Here is a 22,215-nt window from a genome sequence, read left to right on the forward strand (position 1 = left end):
AAAACAAACACAGACATGCACTCATACACAGTACTCATCTCCTTAAAACAAACACAGACATGCACTCATACACAGTACTCATCTCCTTAAAACAAACACAGACATGCACTCATACACAGTACTCATCTCCTTAAAACAAACACAGACATGCACTCATACACAGTACTCATCTCCTTAAAACAAACACAGACATGCACTCATACACAGTACTCATCTCCTTAAAACAAACACAGACATGCACTCATACACAGTACTCATCTCCTTAAAACAAACACAGACATGCACTCATACACAGTACTCATCTCCTTAAAACAAACACAGACATGCACTCATACACAGTACTCATCTCCTTAAAACAAACACAGACATGCACTCATACACAGTACTCATCTCCTTAAAACAAACACAGACATGCACTCATACACAGTACTCATCTCCTTAAAACAAACACAGACATGCACTCATACACAGTACTCATCTCCTTAAAACAAACACAGACATGCACTCATACACAGTACTCATCTCCTTAAAACAAACACAGACATGCACTCATACACAGTACTCATCTCCTTAAAACAAACAACCAAACCACCCAAAAAAACAAACAAACACCTCCATAAAACACACACAACCATGCACCTACTTAAAACAAATAACTGTCCTTCTCCTTCAAACAAACATACAACCATGTACCCCATTGGAAATAAGCTTTCTATGGCTGTGATGGGCTATTCCCCAGTAAAGGGCCTGTCACACCTTGCAGATTTGGGTCGCCGGAGCTATACCGGAACACAAATTTGGAGATTTCCGGGGATCGGTACTTAAGTACGGCAGCGCAATGATACCACATCGTCAGGACATTGTCAGAACCGTAATGGATCGGTGGCCTCAATGTGTACCATACTGGTATGGATGCTATACCTTAGTACAACCGAATACCACTAACGACAGAAAAGGGTATTTGGTAGCACATCGGTGGGACAACGGTAGGACAACGGTAGAACAACGGTATCGCAATGGGAACACCGGTACTACATCGGTATTTCTATGGTTAATTTTGATCTTTGTTTCAAGTGTTTTCTCGCCGGGGCTCTGCCAATTTTCTTGCAGTTGTTAATTTTTTGCTTCGGTTTAGTCCTGGAGAGGACCCTGGCTAGTGTGTGACAGGCCCTTATGGCAAATCTCCTAAAACATTGCACAACGACTCAAATACCTCTAAACACACAAAATCACTCATTTCCTTAAAGCATTCAAACCCACCTATCCCACACAATAATACACACAATTACAAACAAATCAACAACTGCAAGCTCAAGTCATTTTGTGTCTCTGGCACTCCCAACACATTCCAAATGAGAAATAAAATCATTGAAATAAAAAATCGGTGTATTCAATCTTAATTTTGTTTATTCATCTTAATTAGGAACCAGATATTTGTTTAAATGATGTTCAAATTAGAAGCTTTTAAATTTGCTTTAAAGGAATTAGCCTGGAGCTTGTAACTCTGACAGGTTACATCCATCAACCATCTGTAGTACTGGCTGTAACATTTCCTAATTGGCTGTCAAGGGGCATAACTCTAGATGCAGGAGTGTGTATGTGGGAGAGGTGTGGGATTGTGTGTGAGTGTGTGTGGGGGGTATATGTGTGAATGGGGAGGGGGGAGGAGTAGAGGGCAGGGGTGGGGGGAACAAATAAGTTGTACCTTGAATCAAATATAAGGGCAAAATGTTTAGTACATGTTTTCATCCAGGGTTTTTTAGCACTATAATGACAGAATGTTCTTATATTAACTCATTCACCCCCTGAAGACACATTTGACCTCTTCCGATTCAAAAGGTGGAATAGTTCATTTTGAAATTTCAGAAAAGAATATACCAAATATGTAGACGTTAAATCAAAATAGCTGTCCACATGAACCTAACTGCTGTTTAACAAATTTCAGAAAACAATTTCTGGTAACGACAGCACAGGTGACAGATTCAGGTGAGATTTGCATAAATGTATCTCATTCAGCATCATCTCGGATACTAGAATATGATGAAGAGACAGCTTGTAGTTAATGACACACATTTGTGAACCGACAATCTGTAATAGTTAATTCTGATCGTTACTGATTGGGAAAAATCCTAAACTGGTATATAATGATAGGTATTACCGCCATTTTAATTATAAACACTAAACTAGGAGGAAGTCACATGGCATGCTACCATGGCAACAGGGTAACGTAACAACATCAGGAATGGAATCTCTCGAAAATCATGATAATGGAAACTTTCGCAATTTCCGAACAGTTGCATGATCAATGCTTTCAAAGCAAAGATGATCACGAAAATAATGTGGTCTTTTATTAGAGAGCTTATAGCTATCAGCCTTAATCACCTTCGTCCCTCGCACAGTAAATCACGGTCGCATTAGGTAGTGCACACTTGCTGATGTAGCAAGTCATCAGTAGCCCTTGTTTCACATTCTGATCCTGGCATTAATATTTTTTTATGTCTACCAATTCCAGATCCACTGATTTTGCTAATGAATCACACGCTCATATTCTTTATGGACTAAAAGTACGCCACAATTCTAATCAATAATGAGGTCGTGTCAATAAAGTATAATGTTGTTTCTATAGAAATGCCTTGTAAAACACACCTGTATGTGTGTAATAACCTGTCCAATATGTAAATCTTAATCACTAACGACCTGATATACGGTAAAATATTGACACACTTCATATGCATGACTGGTATATGTAAATAAAGTCTCACAATCTGATTGCAGGTAAAATATACCTGTACTTGATCTACCTGTCCTGTATGTAAATGATTAAAACTGTTGCGGAACTGGACTGGGACAATCGCCTGTGACCAGGTAGCAAAATGGGTAGAGCATCCGTTTAGAGTTCAGAGGGTCCCTGGTTCAATATGCTAGTCTAGATATATGCATTTTTCTTTTTCCTATTGCAAAATACCCTCAAGTAATGGGTGAACGCTTTGCAAGGGGAAACCCAAACCAGGGTTGTTAATAGTGATGTCTTAGAGGACAAAGACTAGAAAACGTAGGGAGGAGTATAGCGGAACTTGACTGGGTCGATCCTTGGCAACCCCGGGAAGCTCAACTGGTAGAACATCCGTCTAGAGCTCAGAGGGTACTGGGTTCAAAATACATATCTAGCCATTCATTTCCCTTTCTTAACTATTACAAAACTAACAACCTTTAATATAACAAAGGTAAATGATACACTCTGATCTGACAAGTAAAATATATCCATACCTCGATATACATGTACGTATATATATACCTGTCCTAAAGGTAAATGATACACTCTCATGACCTAATATATACCTCCGATGAAATGACCCAGCATCTAATATACAACTGGTGTATGCAAGATGCTTAACACTAACGACCTGACACAACAGGTAAAATATACCTGTACATGATCTACCCATCAAACATGTAAACGATACCTGAATAGATGAGTCACTCCAGGTACATTTACGCATAATTTCTCCACATCTATTCATTGATCGACTGACAGAATAAATGTCTGTGAACTTCGAGAAAAATCAATAACTGACAAAGAGGTAAGTATCGGAGAATACCCCAATACCTGGATGAGAAATGAGGCAGTATTTGTAAATCTTTCCATAACTGTATGATAACGTTAAAATTCATTGTACTGACACAATTTTTTGTCAAGCATATTTTGCCATTATAATGGGGGTTGACAATATATTGAGGGACACAGGTATAGAGGAATTTATAAGTTAAAAAGGAAAAGCAAACCTTTTACCTATGAAGATGATAAGCGGAGGGGCAAATTAAATGAAACAAACGAAAATTATACAGAGGTTTGACTGAATAACGACAATTAAGGCCAGTTCTATCATTTAAAACTGCAGTTAAACCAGAGGGTTGCGGGTTCGAGTCGCATATATATAGGTGATCTATTATTATTAATCAGGTTTCATTGTATTTTTAACCATTTCACCACTGTTGACCATTATGGACTCATCCAGATCAATGCATCGTAGAGTTTACTAAAGTTCAATAGGGGTGAAAGGGATAAAGTAAAGGATACCATTGCATCAGTTAATATTATTATAATCATGAAAAATAATTACAATCATAATTTTCTTCTCTTTTTTTTAAGAATTTTCCCTTCTATATTGAAGACAATTTAAGCAATTTACCAAAAGGTCGTTTTTAGGCTTAAAGGAAATTTCCCTGTCAAGTAATTTTTTTTTTCAATCTTCCCTGTTTTCACACAGGCTTTAATTTGCAGCCCATAAATTGGAAGCTGACTTTGATGTTAATTTTTTAACCCTCCATATTCCTAAATGGCAACATTGTTTCAGTGCATGCAGGCTTAGCAATGTAAACGTTTGACCTTTTCAGTTTTTCTGTTTTGTTTTGTTTTTATTTCCATTTTCAAACATTCTTTCAAATAACTGTATTTCCGTAAAATGCATCATATCAGTAATGTGATTTTTATTGGAATTCTGTGAAATCAGATAATTTTGAGGGACCCAAATTCCAAGGTTTTCCACCAAAACACTATCTTGTTGGTACATGAATGCGTGGACTAAGAGAACCCACTCAAATGGAGAATATCTTCATGTCAAACTTGTTATTACTTTTGTTTTAAATTCCAAGAAATTGTGGTGAGCTAGTCACTTCGGCATCTGTTGGTAGATCACTGCTGAGAAACCCCGGCACCGGAAGTCGGTTTCGGGATCGAGCTTCCAGTGCTGGACCTTGAGTACCAAAGTAGACTGATTTACCCCGGACAACCCGAGCAAAACAGACGTCCCCTGGGCCTTGTCCTGTAGTGTACTCCTGTAACCAAACCCCACAATAATATAATTCACCTTTTTGGTATCCTTTACCTTAATAACTTCATGACAGAAAATCTAGCTGAATTGAACACATCCTTAATGGGGGATAATATCTAGTTTTATCAGGGATTTTATAAAGATAAATGTTTGCAGTGATCTACCAGAACGTGTTACGCGATTGGCCGTTGCATGCTATCGGGTAAATCGGGCAGGCCTACCCATATGTAGCGTAATGAATCGTGGACATGCTGAAAGCTATATACAATTTCATTTATTATGTCTAAAGATACTCATTTTCCTATAATACCAACTCAAACGTTAAAATCAATAACGCCACCATCGTGTATGCATGCATTGCTAATCAATTCGGTTTTCTGCAGTGTAAAATTATGAGGAGATGCTTTCAAACGTATTTGATAAAATCCACTTCATCTGTGTCTGTTTTATTTTTTTTATGGTTTGAAATATATGGCCTTATATTCCTCCATAGGAACTTAAAAGATCTACATATAAATTTATCAGAGCGGTCGTGTGGATTATCTTATGTTACGTAAAATCTGAGAAGGGGATAATTTCCCGTGGGGCGTGACAATCTGTTTCCACACGATTGATGTACAATCTTGTTGAATACGGACCTAGACAACTACATCTAAGCTCAAAACCAATCCCAATACATCTGGTAAATATTACACATCGTAATAAAATTATGTCACGAAAGTTTCCCAGAAAATATCCAATTTATCAAGACGAAATTCTTTGATAATCACAGTTTTTTTATACCAACAAGTCAGGCTGTATAGGATATTTAAGATTTATATTGGCCATACATGCACTATATACACCTTAGAGATTCTGTATACTATTTGACTATCGTTAATAAAAAAAAAAAAAGTTAGCTTAAGGAACACAAAGACACACTTCTTCACAAACTTCCAAGGATCTTCTTAATATCAAATACAGACCATTATCATGCTGGTCTGGTTTATTTTATTTTGCTTAACTCATTCACCCCTGAAATTTCATAATGAACTATTCCAACCTTTGAACTGGAAGAGTTAAAATGTGTCTTCAGGGGTGAATGAGTTAAGAAGCCCTGTCCCACTGCACTGGGGTTTTTGCGTATAAACAGCAATCTCCCTTTGACTTTCGTTTGGAAACACTTGACCTTTGACCAGATAGCTCAATTGGTTATAGCAATAGTATAACAATCTGTAGTCCAGGGTTCGAACCCCGGTCTATAGCCACTCTACATTTGTTTCCACTCAGGACACTATTGGTGATTATATTTATATTGTTCTTTCATCTTTAATATTTCTCATAAAAATCCCACAAGGTATGATATATATATTCTTTTCAGGAAGATCTATCAAAGCTACAGTGTTGCCCGACAAAACGTTTCCAACACTTAGCTACAGATTTTGGCAGTGGTATACAGGGATTTTTACCATCCTTTCAACAATCCTAACACCCTTGGGCATGAAAGAGTATTGTTCACTCATTCCAACCACCAGAATAAGCCCAGAAACCATGAAAATGGGTTTGGACAGGCCACCATTTTGAAAATATCATTTTTTTCCCTGAGCTTTTTAGACGAAACGAAAAAAAACAAAATCAGTCAGCCAGATTAAGCCTATCCCATATTTGCAAACAGTGTTTGCGCAGAAAAATAAATCACATCTTTCTAACGTGAACGGTAAATATATTGTAAAAGGTTTTAATTTCATCATGTCCCCTTTTCCGCATTACGGCATTGGAGAGTTCCAAATTTGTGATGTTACATCATTGTTGAGCCACTGTGACGTCACATCACGTAAAATGGGGTGTATTAGATAGAAATTTCCAACACCCCTTTCTTACCCTGGACAGCTCTATCCTACACACAGTCAGTGAAATGAGAGAAATTGCTATATCTGCCTCCTTGCGGTTGCAATGATCTGATGTGGAATTTATATATAGTGCTACCTCACTGAATTGCCATGCCAGCATCAGCTTAAGCATTCGACCCCGTCACATTTAACTGATTACAAGTGAACCATGCAAGTTGTTTCCATTACCGAAAATGCTGAACTTTAAGCACGATACTTAAATAACTCTTGTTGATCCTAATAAACTCTGAAATAAAGGACCTAGTGTGAAATCAGATATTTTCCTGGAGCCTGGAAGAAAATTACCTACAAAATCAATGAAATTACATACCCCACGAAAATTAGTGATTTCACAGTATATCTACAAATAAACAATCTTGTTTTCTGTACTATTCTAAATTTGGTGGCAAACATTTGAATAAACCAGATTTATGTACTTTTTTTTCTTTTTTTTCTGTTTATAAGGGAGAGTGGCCATGCCTTATCAGGGTATGGTCTCTAATAAGGATATATACGGTACACTAATTACAAGGCAGTTGTACTGTAGTACCGTAAATCACTTACAGGTCACGGTGTATTTTATTATAGCACAGATTTGAAGCCCGGGTAAATGTACATCGGGGACAGTTTTATCTGTTATTTCAACTGATAAAGACAACGAGGCGTCACTGGCGGAGATTAGTCACCCAGGACGTAATCCAAATTTAAACTCATGTCTCCCACGATACTTAAAACACATCTGGGTTCCCAAGGAAAAACAAGGTATTGCCAACGCAATACTAATCCCCTAACTGATTGCTTGATGTTAATGGATTATCTTGCCTGAATTTGAATTCACTGTTGAAGATTTTTACGCCATACTAACAGTGACCATTTTTGGACTTGAGTATCAACCCCAATATGCCTGTGGACAGGGAAGGTCTGTATTAAACATACAACATTTGATATAGCACCCTATATCTATCTAGAATAAGTCACTCTAAATCGCTTTACAGTACAATATATATACAATTAATACAATAGGCATATATATTAATCCATACAAGTTTTTGGGAAATTTGCAGGAGCTCCCTCATCAGGCACTAACTACTAGTCCTATGCCACCTGGCTAATATCTCCCTATGTGTGTATGCCTGCATGTGTGCTTGAGATGTATTGTGCTAACTACTAGTCCTATGCCAGCTGGCTAATATCTCCCTATGTGTGTATGCCTGTATGTGTGCTTGAGATGTATTGTGTTCTGTTTGTAGTGGAACCGAGCTTCCAACGGCATCATTTAAAGTGCCACCTCACTTGAATGCTACAGCACAGTTACAGCAACATCCACCCCAGACCATTTATTACTCCACCTGGGTTGTTTTACTGAAAAAATACAGGGAACTAACCACAACCAGCAGAAACTATTTTTTCTGATAGTGACCTTAACCTATGACCTTTTGACCTGACTTACCATCATTATCAGATCAATTGCCTATAAAAGAATTACCAGTAATCCCCTGTATTAAAGTTTGAGTTTGACTGAAATCCAGGAAAGGCAACTTATATTTTTTTTTTATTTTGTGGAAAATTATTTTCTAATTATAGTAATAATGACCTTGACTTTTGGGACACTTTGACGTTAAAGGTTATTACATTATGAGCAAAAAAACACTTGGATGAGATTTGAAATTTCAGGTTGAAGGACCCCAGAGAATTCAAACTGTTGTTAAGAAATTTATTTTCAAGGATTTTATGAGAGACATCATGAAGGTAAGTGCTGCATGTGATACAAGAAAATGTTTACTGGTCTGGAGTATCTGGGGGTTTGTTTGAAAAGGAGATATGCAATTATTTTCAGACCCTGAAAATAATTGCATATCAAATATTGTTAATTTTGGAACAGCCCTTGGGAAAGTGTCACTTGTCCTAGTCAAATATAGTGTAATATGTGAAACAACAGTGAAACAAAATACGGTGAACATCTTCTTAAAATTTGTCGGTGCCTTCATTTTTTGACGTTTATACCAAAGTGTTGTTGGCTGGTGGATTCATAACTAGCATGACAGATATATATATGTATGTAAAAAGGTTATTGGTTTGTTTGTGTTTTTGTTTTACGTCCTATTAACAGATATGGTCATTTAAGGGCGTGCTAGGTTTTGGTGGTGGAGGAAAGTCGGAGTTCCCAGAGAAAAACCACCGACCTACGGTCACTACCTGGTGACTGCCCTACATAGGTCTCGAACCTGCGACTCAGTGGTGGAGGGCTAGTGGTAGCAGAATATCAGACACCTTAACTAACTTGGCCACAGCAGCCCCTCTATCTTCTATCAATCTATATATATTTCAATAATTAATGAATCACATAAACAACTTCGGATTTTGATACAGTCGGAAGAACATGATGGCTTGCTCATGAAAACTGTACACGTATTTCCAACCACCTATTCCTGTCACGGCAACTACCTAGTAATCAATATTGAGGAGAAAAGAAAAATCATGTGCATGTTTCTTCTGCTTAACCGGCTAGCGCCAGTGACCTCTAGGTGACCTCTGTGATCTCGGAATCTTTATATAAAAAGCTGATGGATTATAATTATAGGGTGGTGATGACAGATCATTACCTCCCTATTAATACAGCCTAGGCATTGTAAAACTCGGAAAGCTACACAGGAGACAGATAACCAGATGGCATGACCTCAGAGTCTTCAAAGACGCTTTTAATATCATTTCCACAATTTTAATATAAATGCTATATCCATTGTTTCAGTACTGTACGTGGACCAGGTGACAAGGCTGATGTGATGTTGCTGACCTTTACCAAGGTGATACAGGACCTAAGGGACACAGGAGCTGGTTTGTTCCAATATCCTCTAGATCTGCTGTCCAACACAACAGGACACCGACAGCAGCATGAGAAGGATCAAGCAAGGCCTTATAATACTCTCATATAGCTACACCAGACACAGATGACCAAAGAACATAACTTCAGAATCTTTTCAGATTCTTTTAAATATTACTTTTAATATTCTTTGAAATATTTCTTTTAATATTACTTTAAATATTCCTGTAATATTCCTTACAATATTCCTTTAAATAATCCTTTAATATTCCTATTAATATTCCTTTAAATATTCCTTTGAATATTCTTTTTATTATTCCTCTTAATTTTTTTCTAATATTCCTTTTAATATTCTTTAAATATTCCTGTAATATTCCTTATGATATTCCTTTTAATAATCTTTCAAAAAAAAAAAAAAATATCCTTTTAATAAACTTTTAATATTTCTTTAAATATTTCTTCAATATAACTTTTCATATTCCTTTAAATATTCCTTTTATTATTTATTTAAATATTTTGAATATAGGTGAATATCCAATCTTTCAGTTACATGGACCAGATGAGCAGGATATATAGCGAGATGTGATGTGTTTGACCTTTACGAAGGGTCGTAAGGGACCACAGGATCCGGAGCTAGCTGGTCCGCCCCAACATCCTCTACCCTCCAACACAACACGACAAAGCTAGCAGTGTAAGGATCTATACTATCATCCCCGATATAATAGTAAAACCAATATATCACCCTCACACATACAGTCCCATAAGGTTTATCCTGACATTCAATAGATGTGTTTAATTAAATGAACTTCTGCACTTTCAGGAAGATTTTAATGTTCTGTAGGATGAAACCACCAAAACTGTTATCTATTTTTTTTTTCTTTTCCAAGTTATACTCAATTACTTTTGCTCAACAATAGCACACGTCAACCTAGTTTCCTTGACTGCGGTAGTCAGTTACAGACCTGATCCACCATTGGAGAAATTTCATCAAATTGAATTTAAACTAAATCCTGCACTATGTTTTACTTAAAGGTTGAAACCCTTATGCTAGTATTTACTGAATGGCACTCCATCAATTTCAGACATTACAATCAATCACTTTGAGTCTTTTGATCTGTATGACATAGATCTTTCAAGATATTTTCAAGCATATAAATATATTTATTTCAATAAGCCCGAGGGAGCCTACAAATAATCTTTAATAAAAAATGTACAGCATCTGTTGGCATTTCTATGAAGCTGTAATGGGTATGGGTGGGCTTTATTACTGAACCATCATCAACCTCACTGTTTAATAGACTCATTTTAAGTAGAAAATAGACTTTCTTTACCCCTGAATTATCAAAAAAAAAAATCAAATTTGCAAAAAAATAATCAAAACCAAAGTTTGTCCGTTTGAATATTAAAGAATCATATAAAAAACTACATGTATACTGTAAAATTATAAATTTTTGTGGGACATTAAATTTCGTTTATTTTGTGGATAACAAAAATCCACGAAATTAAATCCCCAAGAAAACATATTTAGATTTAGAATGGTTAAAATCAGAAATATGATGTCCTTGAAACAAGCTAGTATATGAAAACCACAAAATTTAAACCCCACGAAAATAAATGATTTTACAGTAACTAGAAGATTAGATATTTCAAACTTTATCAACATTTGGAAATTTCAAACTTTCTAGTTTTGCCAATGATTTTCCTTAACTTGGACCCAGTGTCCATAATTTTCTAAAACACCCTGATGAAAATAGTCGACGACCAGGTGGCTCAATTGGAACAGCATCTGTCTAGAGTTGGGAGGGTCCCAAGTTTGAACCCATCACAGTCTTACCGTTGCATTTTTCTTTCTCCTGTTACATCAATGTGCCTTCATTTATGTTGTGTAAGCGTGCGTGTGTGTATGTGTGCCAGAGACAAGGTATGTTGGTATATTTACCTCTTTTAGATAGCGCTGATCTGATGCCAACTTTATAGTGCTATCTCACTGAAATACCATGCCAAAGGCACCCAGCATGTTCAACATTAAAAGACAAAAGTGAGGTGAGAATCGTCTTTGTGATTTGCCATTTTGTAATATGGATCGGAAATTCACCAGAACTCTAAAACCACTTAATTCTGAACTCTATACTACAATAGAGCTGTCACGATACACTTTACCCATGATTCAATATGTATCTCGATATTTGTACCACGATTCGATTATTTCGATTCGATACACCTTTATTTTGAAATATAAACAAAATGAGATATATAAGCCGTCGATACACGGAAACCCGCAGTGTTTCCACACATTTCATTTGAAGCTTGCCGGAGCATCACAAATTTTCATTTCCTTACGACTGACCGCCATTTTGTTATGAATGCTTTGTGAAAATTTCATCCTCGCAGCCTATTGGTTGAGGGTTAAGAGATCAGCCAATGAAACTGAACGTCTCACAGACGTTTCGGCTGCAGCGGCATACACTAATATTCAGATCGTGACGCATCGAAAATCCGGAAAAAATATATCGTGAATCGAATCGAACATAAATAATCGCGGTACAAGTATATCACTGTGAATCGTGGATGCCTCTATACACTACAATGTTCATACCTTAATTTAACAACATCAAAAATGTCCCAAACTGCTATTTTACCACATACCATCAAATCAGAACTGTAACATGAGGAATTTCCTATCTGTTGATCAGTTATGTAACAAGTGTTTGGTGTCCAGTAACTTCAACACATTGTATACTGATTGATGTACGAGTGACATGCAGTGGACATCTGATCCGGTACAAACATGGAAAATGTGAGGGAGTTTGGGAGTGGAGGGGTTGGGGAATGGGGGAGATGGGAGGGAAACAAGTACCGCATTGCATGATCTTCTAAAGTAGACATAAAGACAAATTCTTCCACATTATGGTATATATTTCAAGTACAGTGAAACCTGCTAATAGTGACCACCTTCAGAAACTGAAAATTGAAACCCCCTTAATTATATACAGATTGCCTAAATTTCAGTTCATAAATACACGTCACCTTATTTTGGTATGTAGCTGAGTTTTTATAGAAAGGTATTTGGCATGAATTTCTAAGTTTGCATTTATTACTATTAATGTGAATAAATGTGAATATTATGCGGACTAAATTCTAAATACCGATACATTTATTTTTTATTTTTTTCTAGTTTTAGGAGATTTATGCAAATACAAACTGATTTAAGTATACCTTCATGCATATTCAATACGACATTCATGCATATTCAATACGACATTCATGCATATTCAATATGACATTCATGCATATTCAATATGACATTCATGCATATCCAATACAAATGCCACCTAGAAACTTACAAATCATTACTTGAAGTAACTTTATGTCAATATGCTGTACATGTACATAATCTTCTATTCAAACTACATGTATGTTTTTAATGAACAATTAACATATCTATCTACAAAATTTGTCTAGATCATCAGAATGATAATGCTTTAGAAAACGATGTTACATCATATGTGACATGCATACAGTCAGNGGTGGGGGGGGTATTGTGTGTTGTACTTTAAAAAACACTTACCTTGGTGTAGATAACATCAACAGCTTTAGAGCGAGAATCAAACTTAAGGATGCTTGTTCCATTACTGACAAAGAAAACAGCTCCTGTAGAAATAAAAAACAAATTACATTCAAATTAGAACAAGGTCCTAATTGATAACACACATCAAATGAGGAATCGAATTAAAAACAAACAAGACAAGGAGTGTTAAATTGGCAGTGTTCACAATGTGACTCAGGGTGTTGTAATCTCTGCGGGGGCACACACTAATGAAAACAGGAGAAAGCCGACACCGTTTGTAATAACAAGACTACGGAAAGGTCAGCTTCCTTCAAACTGCAGCCAGTAAACAGTAATTTTTACTTTCATTTCTGGACAGAAAGATAAATGAATAAAGTTTAAGAAACCTGTGAATTGTTTTACACAGGAAGAGGAAGAGATTGTGTGACACCAGGATATTAAGCATTATACATGTGTCTCGCCTTGTACTATAAATCTCTCTAAAACAGATAGAGATAGGGAGGTCGGGTGGCGCAGTGGAAAGCGCACTTGCCTTTCACAAAGGCGGCCGGGGTTCAATTCCCCAATAGGACGTGACAATTAGGTATGGGGTCACCTGCCCGACCACGTGGGTTTTCTCCGGGGACTCCCGTTTCCTCCCACAGTAAGACCCCCTGAAAGCTATCATATGGGCCAACAAGAGTGATTCGTATAATATGTAAGAAAATGTTTTATAATTTTTGTAAAATAAATTAAGTTTTTATTTATTTCTAAGAAGGACATTGTCACTGCTGTCCCATAAAACGACGTTATCCTTAAATATAAAATGCACCATGGCTGAACACGAATAAAATCTCGAACTTCCAAACATGCTAAAATCAAATTCCATTTAACCTTTTGCAGATCAAAATATTCCTCCTTGATTGCAACTTTCTACAGTAGCTTTTCTTCTGTATCAGTTTAAATTACAAACATCATTTTGAAATAAATTAATTCACATATGCTCTCACTGATAAACGCCATAAGTTTAGTGTAAATTTAATGATATTTTAACAGTAAAATGTTTTAATAATCTCATTTAACAGGAAGATCTTTTGATCATCTCCAACACTGACTTATCAAAAAGTTAATTTTACCCTCTCTTTTCAAATTACATAGTTTTAATTGCTTAATGAAAGAGGCATGCTTTTTTTTTTTATCTCTATAGGCAGTTTTGGCTTTAATTATTTGTGTTTGTACACAATAAATTAACTCATTCAACCCTGAAGACACACTTGAACTCTTCCAATTCAAAGGATGGACTAGTTCATTATGAAACTTCAGGGGTGAATGAGCTAAATGTTACTGTAATAATTTTTACTCAAGAAGAAGAATCTCTAACAAGGACTAGACTTTAGGGTCCCTGTCTCACTGCATTGTGGCTTTTTCTATGTACAGTGACCTCCCCTTAACTTCTATATGGATATTACTAGGGGTCTCACAATATGCCAAGAATGAATATATTGCGATACGTATCCCAATATATTGTCAAAGGAAGGATGTACTCAATTTTATCATAAGTTCTTGTCAGAATGTTATCAAACTTAATCGTATATAATAAAATAATAATATACAACATTTGATATAGCGCCCTATCTAGCTAACATTAAGGTAATAGGATTGTGTCACCATTTCTCAGTAGAATTTCTTCAAATTTTGTAGTTATGTTGCTTTAAAGTAAAGAAAATGTTCTGCCAGAAAAAAAATATAGGTTGTCAGAATTTTAAGGATTTTAAATGGAAATTTATGTAAAAAGGAGTGATTTTTGAAAAAAAAATGAAAGACACAATATATTTACAAAATAATGTCACTAAAAATGATACTGACATATATTAGTACTGCATTAATGTATATCAATTTAATAAAAGCTGAAATTGTGTAAAATTAATTCTCTATACACGATATAAAAATTGACATTTTATAATAAAACCATATACACATAGTAATTGCAGGTAAGAGTTATCGTTCTTGAAAAACTTCATAGTAGTGAAATAAGTAGCCGGTTTCCTGAAGTACAGAAAAATGGACACATGTGACTCATTGATAAAAAAAACTGAATTAATGCCTGGATTGCTTTGAAATACTTTAATATGTAGCGAACACACTGTTCTGTCAATAATAAACATACAATATTCATCAGTTTAGTATTAAACATTAGAATTTGCGGAAATTGTGATACTGTCTCCCTACATTAGATTTTCAACTAGGGATGTACTTCCTGTTTCCGTTTATCAATACACTCCAATGACCTTAAGCCACTCTAAAGCGCTTTACAGTACATAGATATACAATCAACACAATTAGCATATACAATTTGCTAGGAATTCGCAGGATCTGCCTTATCAGGCGCTTATACTAGCCCTATGCCACCTTGCTAATATCTCCCTTAATGAGTGTATGCCTGGGTGTGTGCTAGATCTTGTACGGCAAAATCTGAATCCGCCACTGTACCTTTGTAGGAATAATTAACTGTGATCAATTAATCACCTACTGTGTACACATAAATATGTTAAAATAAAATACTTTAATCAAGAGAATATTCATAAACTAGAACAGATATGGCAATTATAAAAACACATTTACATTTGATTTCATTTCAGATCCTTAGTGAATGGGGTGAATTGGTTAAACACTGAAGAAATTCTGGGATGAAAGTAATTTAAACCCTGCAACACAAAATTAAGACTGCTTTGCTTCTCTGTGTATTCTACAGGCAAGTTTTCATCGAGTTGTGTAATTAAAGATATAGTATCAGCTTGTATTTATAGCAACATCTAAACATTCCCTGGCTCCACAACATTAAAACACCCTGCAGGATGGTTAAATGCTGCACAACGTTAAACATTCTGTGTTCACGAAGTTCTAAAATATTTTTGTAAAACTGTAATGGACACTGAGTCACTATTTGTAGAACACAGGCCATTCAGATTGAATTAATGCCATCTCTCATTCCCTCTAACTATCTTATCCCCGAAGTCACTTAACTTCATGCCGCTGTCAAGTGTAATCGGGCAGTTACCAGATAATTCGGCAGTTTTTCAGGGGGAATATAGATGCTATTACGGCCGTAGGTTTAGCATGTATAGTTTTATACAAATTTGCAGCCCAGTTATGCAGAATGTTTACCCGTGTTTTGCAGTAATTATACTACTGGATGATAAGTGTATGATTGTAACTCCCCATTACATCAATATAAACACATTATCTCAGTTGGAACATGATAGCTTCCACACGAACCATTGCAGTGTGTTATAGTGAAGGGGATGCTCCCCTCAGGACCTGTATGCATTAGTCCAGTGCAATTTTATCACATTAAAAGGTCACTGATGTGATTAAGCCAGAATCATCCAAACCGGTTATAGAACCAGATGCATTTACCTTGACCTTGACATTATACTTATCTAACCTTGATAGTGGGTGACCTTGACAGATACACAATGTTATTATTACCAGTACGACCTTGGCATAATTAATCTATCTTGCTAGTTTGACCTTGACACCAATGTAATAATTTACCTTAATAGTATGACCTTGACATAATCTACCTTGCTAGTATGACCTTCACATAAAAAACCTAACCTACAAGTATGACCTTGATATCAATATTCTACCTTACTAGTTTGACCTTGATATCAATAATCTACTTTACAAGTATGACCTTGACATCAATAATCTACTTTACAAGTATGACCTTGACATCAATAATCTACCTTAGCTTACTTGTTTGACATTGAGATCAATAATCTACTTTACTGGTATGACTTTGAAATCAATCATTTATTGTACTAGTATGACCTTGACATAATGATCTACCTTACATGTATAATCTTGACATCAATCATCTACCATACCTGTATGACCTTGACATCAATCATTTACCAGATCTGTATGACCTTGACATCAATCATTTACCATACCTGTATGACCTTGACATCAATCATCTACCATACCTGTATGACCGTGACACCAATAATCTATCTTACTTGGATAACCTTGACATCAATCATCTCCCATTCTGTATGACCGTGACACCAATAATCTATCTTACTCGTATAACCTTGACATCAATCATCTATCATAACTGTATGACCGTGACACCAATAATCTATCTTACTAGTATAACCTGACACCAATAATATATCTTACCTGTATAACCTTGACATCAATCATCTCCCATTCTGTATGACCGTGACACCAATAATCTATCTTACTTGTATAACCTTGACATCAATCATCTACCATACTGTATGACCGTGACACCAATAATATATCTTACTTGTATAACCTTGACATCAATCATCTACCATACCTGTATGACCGTGACACCAATAATCTATCTTACTAGTATAACCTTGACACCAATCATCTACCATACATGTATGACCGTGACACCAATAATCTATCTTACTGGTATAACCTTGACATCAATCATCTACCATACCTGTATGACCGTGACAGTATGACCTTGACATAATGATCTACCTTACATGTATAATCTTGACATCAATCATCTACCATTCCTGTATGACCGTGGCACCAATAATCTATCTTACGAGTATAACCTTGACATCAATCATCTATAATACCTGTATGACCGTGACGCCAATAATCTATCTTACTAGGATAACCTTGACATCAATCATCTATCATACCTGTATGACCGTGACCCCAATAATCTATCTTACTAGGATAACCTTGACATCAATCATTTACCATACCTGTATGACCTTGACACCAATAATCTATCTTACTGGTATATCCTTGACATCAATCATCTACCACACCTGTATGACCGTGACTCCAATAATCTATCTTACTTGTATAACCCTGACATCAATCATCTGCCACACCTGTATGACCATCTTACTGGTATAACCTTGACATCAATCTTCTACCATACCTGTATGACAGTGACACCAATAGTCTATCTTACTTGTAAAACCTTGACATCAAGCATCTACCATACCTGTATGACCTTGACACCAATAATCTACCTTACTTGTATAACCTTGACACCAATCATCTACCATACCTGTATGACCGTGAGACCAATAATCTATCTTACTGTTAAAGCCTTGACATCAATCATCTACCACACCTGTATGACCTTGACATCAATAATCTACTTTACAAGTATGACCTTGACATCAATCATCTGCCGTACCTGTATGACCGTGACATCAATAATCTATCTGACTAGTATGACCTTGACATAATGATCTACCTTACATGTATAATCTTGACATCAATCATCTACCACACCTGTATGACCTTGACATCAATCATCTCCCATACCTGTATGACCGTGAGACCAATAATCTATCTTACTGTTAAAGCCTTGACATCAATCATCTATCTTACTTGTATAACCCTGACATCAATCATCTACCACACCTGTATGACCGTGACACCAATAATCCATTACAAGTATGACCTTGACATCAATCATCTATAATACCTGTATGACCGTGACCCCAATAATCTATCTTACTAGTATCACCTTGACATCAATCATCTATAATACCTGTATGACCGTGACCCCAATAATCTATCTTACTGTTAAAGCCTTGACATCAATCATCTATAATACCTGTATGACCGTGACCCCAATAATCTATCTTACTAGAATAACCTTGACACCAATCATCTACCATACACGTATGACCGTGACACCAATAATCCATCTTACTTGTATAACCTTGACACCAATCATCTACCATACATGTATGACCGTGACAACAATAATCTATCTTACTGGTATATCCTTGACATCAATCATCTATCATACCTGTATGACCGTGACCCCAATAATCTATCTTACTGTTAAAGCCTTGACATCAATCATCTATCTTACTTGTATAACCCTGACATCAATCATCTACCACACCTGTATGACCTTGACATCAATCATCTATCATACCTGTATGACCGTGACCCCAATAACCTATCTTACTAGTATAACCTTGGCATCAATCATCTACCATACCTGTATGACCGTGACACCAATAATCTATCTGACTAGTATAACCTTGACATAAAACAAGAGGCCCATGGGCCTTAACGGTCACCTGAGTCTACAGTTTTTTGTTTTTTTTGTTGAAATATATACCAATTTGAGTAAAAAATAGTATAATATTAACTTAACTTTGTCAGGACCATGAGCTGATCATTCCTAGACCAATTTTAAGTGAGATCGGCCTATTAGAATTTAGTAGCAAAATAGCGGCCATGGCAGCCAAATTGTATTTCTGATTAACCCGAAAAATAACAACACTTTGTCAGGACCATGAGCTGATCATTCCTACAAAGTTTCAGTTCAATCGGCCTAGCAGAACTTGACTTTAAGTTTGAAATAGTTTTTCAAAATGGCGGCCGTGGCGGCCATATTGGATTTCTGAACGACCCGAAAAATAACAACACTTTGTCAGGACCATGAGTCTATCATTCCTACAAACTTTAAGTTCAATCGGTCCAGCAGAACTTGACTTTAAGTTTGAAATAGGTTTTCAAAATGGCGGCCGTGGCGGCCATATTGGATTTCTGATTGACCTAAAAAATAACAACACTTTGTCAGGACCATGAGCTGATCATTCCTACAAAGTTTCAGTTCAATCGGCCTAGCAGAACTTGACTTTAAGTTTGAAATAGGTTTTCAAAATGGCGGCCGTGGCGGCCATATTGGATTTCTGATCGACCCGAAAAATAACAACACTTTGTCAGGACCATGAGGCGATCATTCCTACCAACTTTCAGTTCAATCGGTCCAGCAGAACTTGACTTTAAGTTTGAAATAGGTTTTCAAAATGGCGGCCGTGGCGGCCATATTGGATTTCTGATCGACCCGAAAAATAACAACACTTTGTCAGGACCATGAGGCGATCATTCCTACCAACTTTCAGTTCAATCGGTCCAGCAGAACTTGACTTTAAGTTTGAAATAGGTTTTCAAAATGGCGGCCGTGGCGGCCATATTGGATTTCTGATCGACCCGAAAAATAACAACACTTTGTCAGGACCATGAGGCGATCATTCCTACCAACTTTCAGTTCAATCGGTCCAGCAGAACTTGACTTTAAGTTTGAAATAGGTTTTCAAAATGGCGGCCGTGGCGGCCATATTGGATTTCTGATCGACCCGAAAAATAACAACACTTTGTCAGGACCATGAGGCGATCATTCCTACCAACTTTCAGTTCAATCGGTCCAGCAGAACTTGACTTTAAGTTTGAAATAGGTTTTCAAAATGGCGGCCGTGGCGGCCATATTGGATTTCTGATCGACCCGAAAAATAACAACACTTTGTCAGGACCATGAGGCGATCATTCCTACCAACTTTCAGTTCAATCGGTCCAGCAGAACTTGACTTTAAGTTTGAAATAGGTTTTCAAAATGGCGGCCGTGGCGGCCATATTGGATTTCTGATCGACCCGAAAAATAACAACACTTTGTCAGGACCATGAGGCGATCATTCCTACCAACTTTCAGTTCAATCGGTCCAGCAGAACTTGACTTTAAGTTTGAAATAGGTTTTCAAAATGGCGGCCGTGGCGGCCATATTGGATTTCTGATCGACCCGAAAAATAACAACACTTTGTCAGGACCATGAGGCGATCATTCCTACCAACTTTCAGTTCAATCGGTCCAGCAGAACTTGACTTTAAGTTTGAAATAGGTTTTCAAAATGGCGGCCGTGGCGGCCATATTGGATTTCTGATCGACCCGAAAAATAACAACACTTTGTCAGGACCATGAGGCGATCATTCCTACCAACTTTCAGTTCAATCGGTCCAGCAGAACTTGACTTTAAGTTTGAAATAGGTTTTCAAAATGGCGGCCGTGGCGGCCATATTGGATTTCTGATCGACCCGAAAAATAACAACACTTTGTCAGGACCATGAGGCGATCATTCCTACCAACTTTCAGTTCAATCGGTCCAGCAGAACTTGACTTTAAGTTTGAAATAGGTTTTCAAAATGGCGGCCGTGGCGGCCATATTGGATTTCTGATCGACCCGAAAAATAACAACACTTTGTCAGGACCATGAGGCGATCATTCCTACCAACTTTCAGTTCAATCGGCCCAGCAGAACTTGACTTTAAGTTTGAAATGTAAAATGTTAACGGACGACGGACGACGGACGACGACGGACGAAAACGGATAGCAATAGGTCACTTGAGCTAAAGCTCAGGTGACCTAAAAATACAAATAACTTTTTTTTTTATCCATAGTGTCTTCTTAAACCAAAATATATGTGAATATATAAGAAACAAAAAACAAACGAAATTGAAGACAGATCTGGAGATGCTGAAGTGCTTTCACCCATTGATGGGTTCATCATCCACAGGTTGAGGGATTATACTCGTTAACCTGACCAATACATGTTTTCTGCGTGTATGTGTGTCAGAATAGCCAGGTTTCACTGTACTAAACATCAAGGTTTAACATCCAACATTACTTCTACAGACAAGATGTGCATTCTGCCTGTAATTAACTCCTTTGACACCAGAACTGGTTTACTTAACCACATGTGATTCAAACCACTGGCCAGTCAAAACCTATAATTATACACAGATTTTTTTTTTATCCTTCGGAATATGATTCCATGGTAACTGCAATTAAGCCGTGGAGTGTAAAATTGATGAATACGTAACTCATGGGTTTATAATTACACTAACGATAAACACGTGTTTAAGCTGATTAAAACTTTGTTCTTTCGAAGAAAACTTTTTCTAATTAAATAAAGATGTAAATGAGTCAGAACCATGAGCAATTGAAAATACATCTGCTTCCAAAATTAACACTGCAACGTTAAAAAAGATTTGGTCCCAGATGGATTCTCAAAAACACCATAACAGATAAAATAAATATAGAAATATTTTAATGAAATTTTTGGAGGATGCAAAAACCAGGAATGGTTGGAGTATAAACTAGGGACAAATATATGGTATAACCAAGGGAATGCAAGGATTTTGAGAGAATCAAGGAACTTGTTGGTTAAACCTTTCACCACCACAGACCATAATGAACTTATCCCGATTAATGCATGGTAGAGTTCACTTTTGAGATGAGGTTGGGGGGTGAGTGAGTGAGGGGTGATGAGTGAGGGGGGG

The 22,215-nt window shown here is 36.6% G+C and overlaps 1 protein-coding gene across 1 annotated transcript in view; it reads right to left on the reverse strand.

Annotated features, from left to right (window-relative positions):
* Positions 1-22,215, reverse strand: part of LOC110453384 (low-density lipoprotein receptor-related protein 2-like) — a 172,361-nt gene that overhangs the window by 127,440 nt on the left and 22,706 nt on the right. Inside the window, exon 2 of the mRNA XM_021502306.1 lies at positions 13,090-13,172. Within this exon, the coding sequence (XP_021357981.1) occupies positions 13,090-13,172 (83 nt within the window). The remainder of the gene's footprint in view (positions 1-13,089; positions 13,173-22,215) is intronic.

This window comes from Mizuhopecten yessoensis, unplaced genomic scaffold, assembly GCF_002113885.1.
Source record: "Mizuhopecten yessoensis strain PY_sf001 unplaced genomic scaffold, ASM211388v2 scaffold7283, whole genome shotgun sequence".
NCBI classification, from domain to species: Eukaryota; Metazoa; Mollusca; class Bivalvia; order Pectinida; family Pectinidae; genus Mizuhopecten; species Mizuhopecten yessoensis.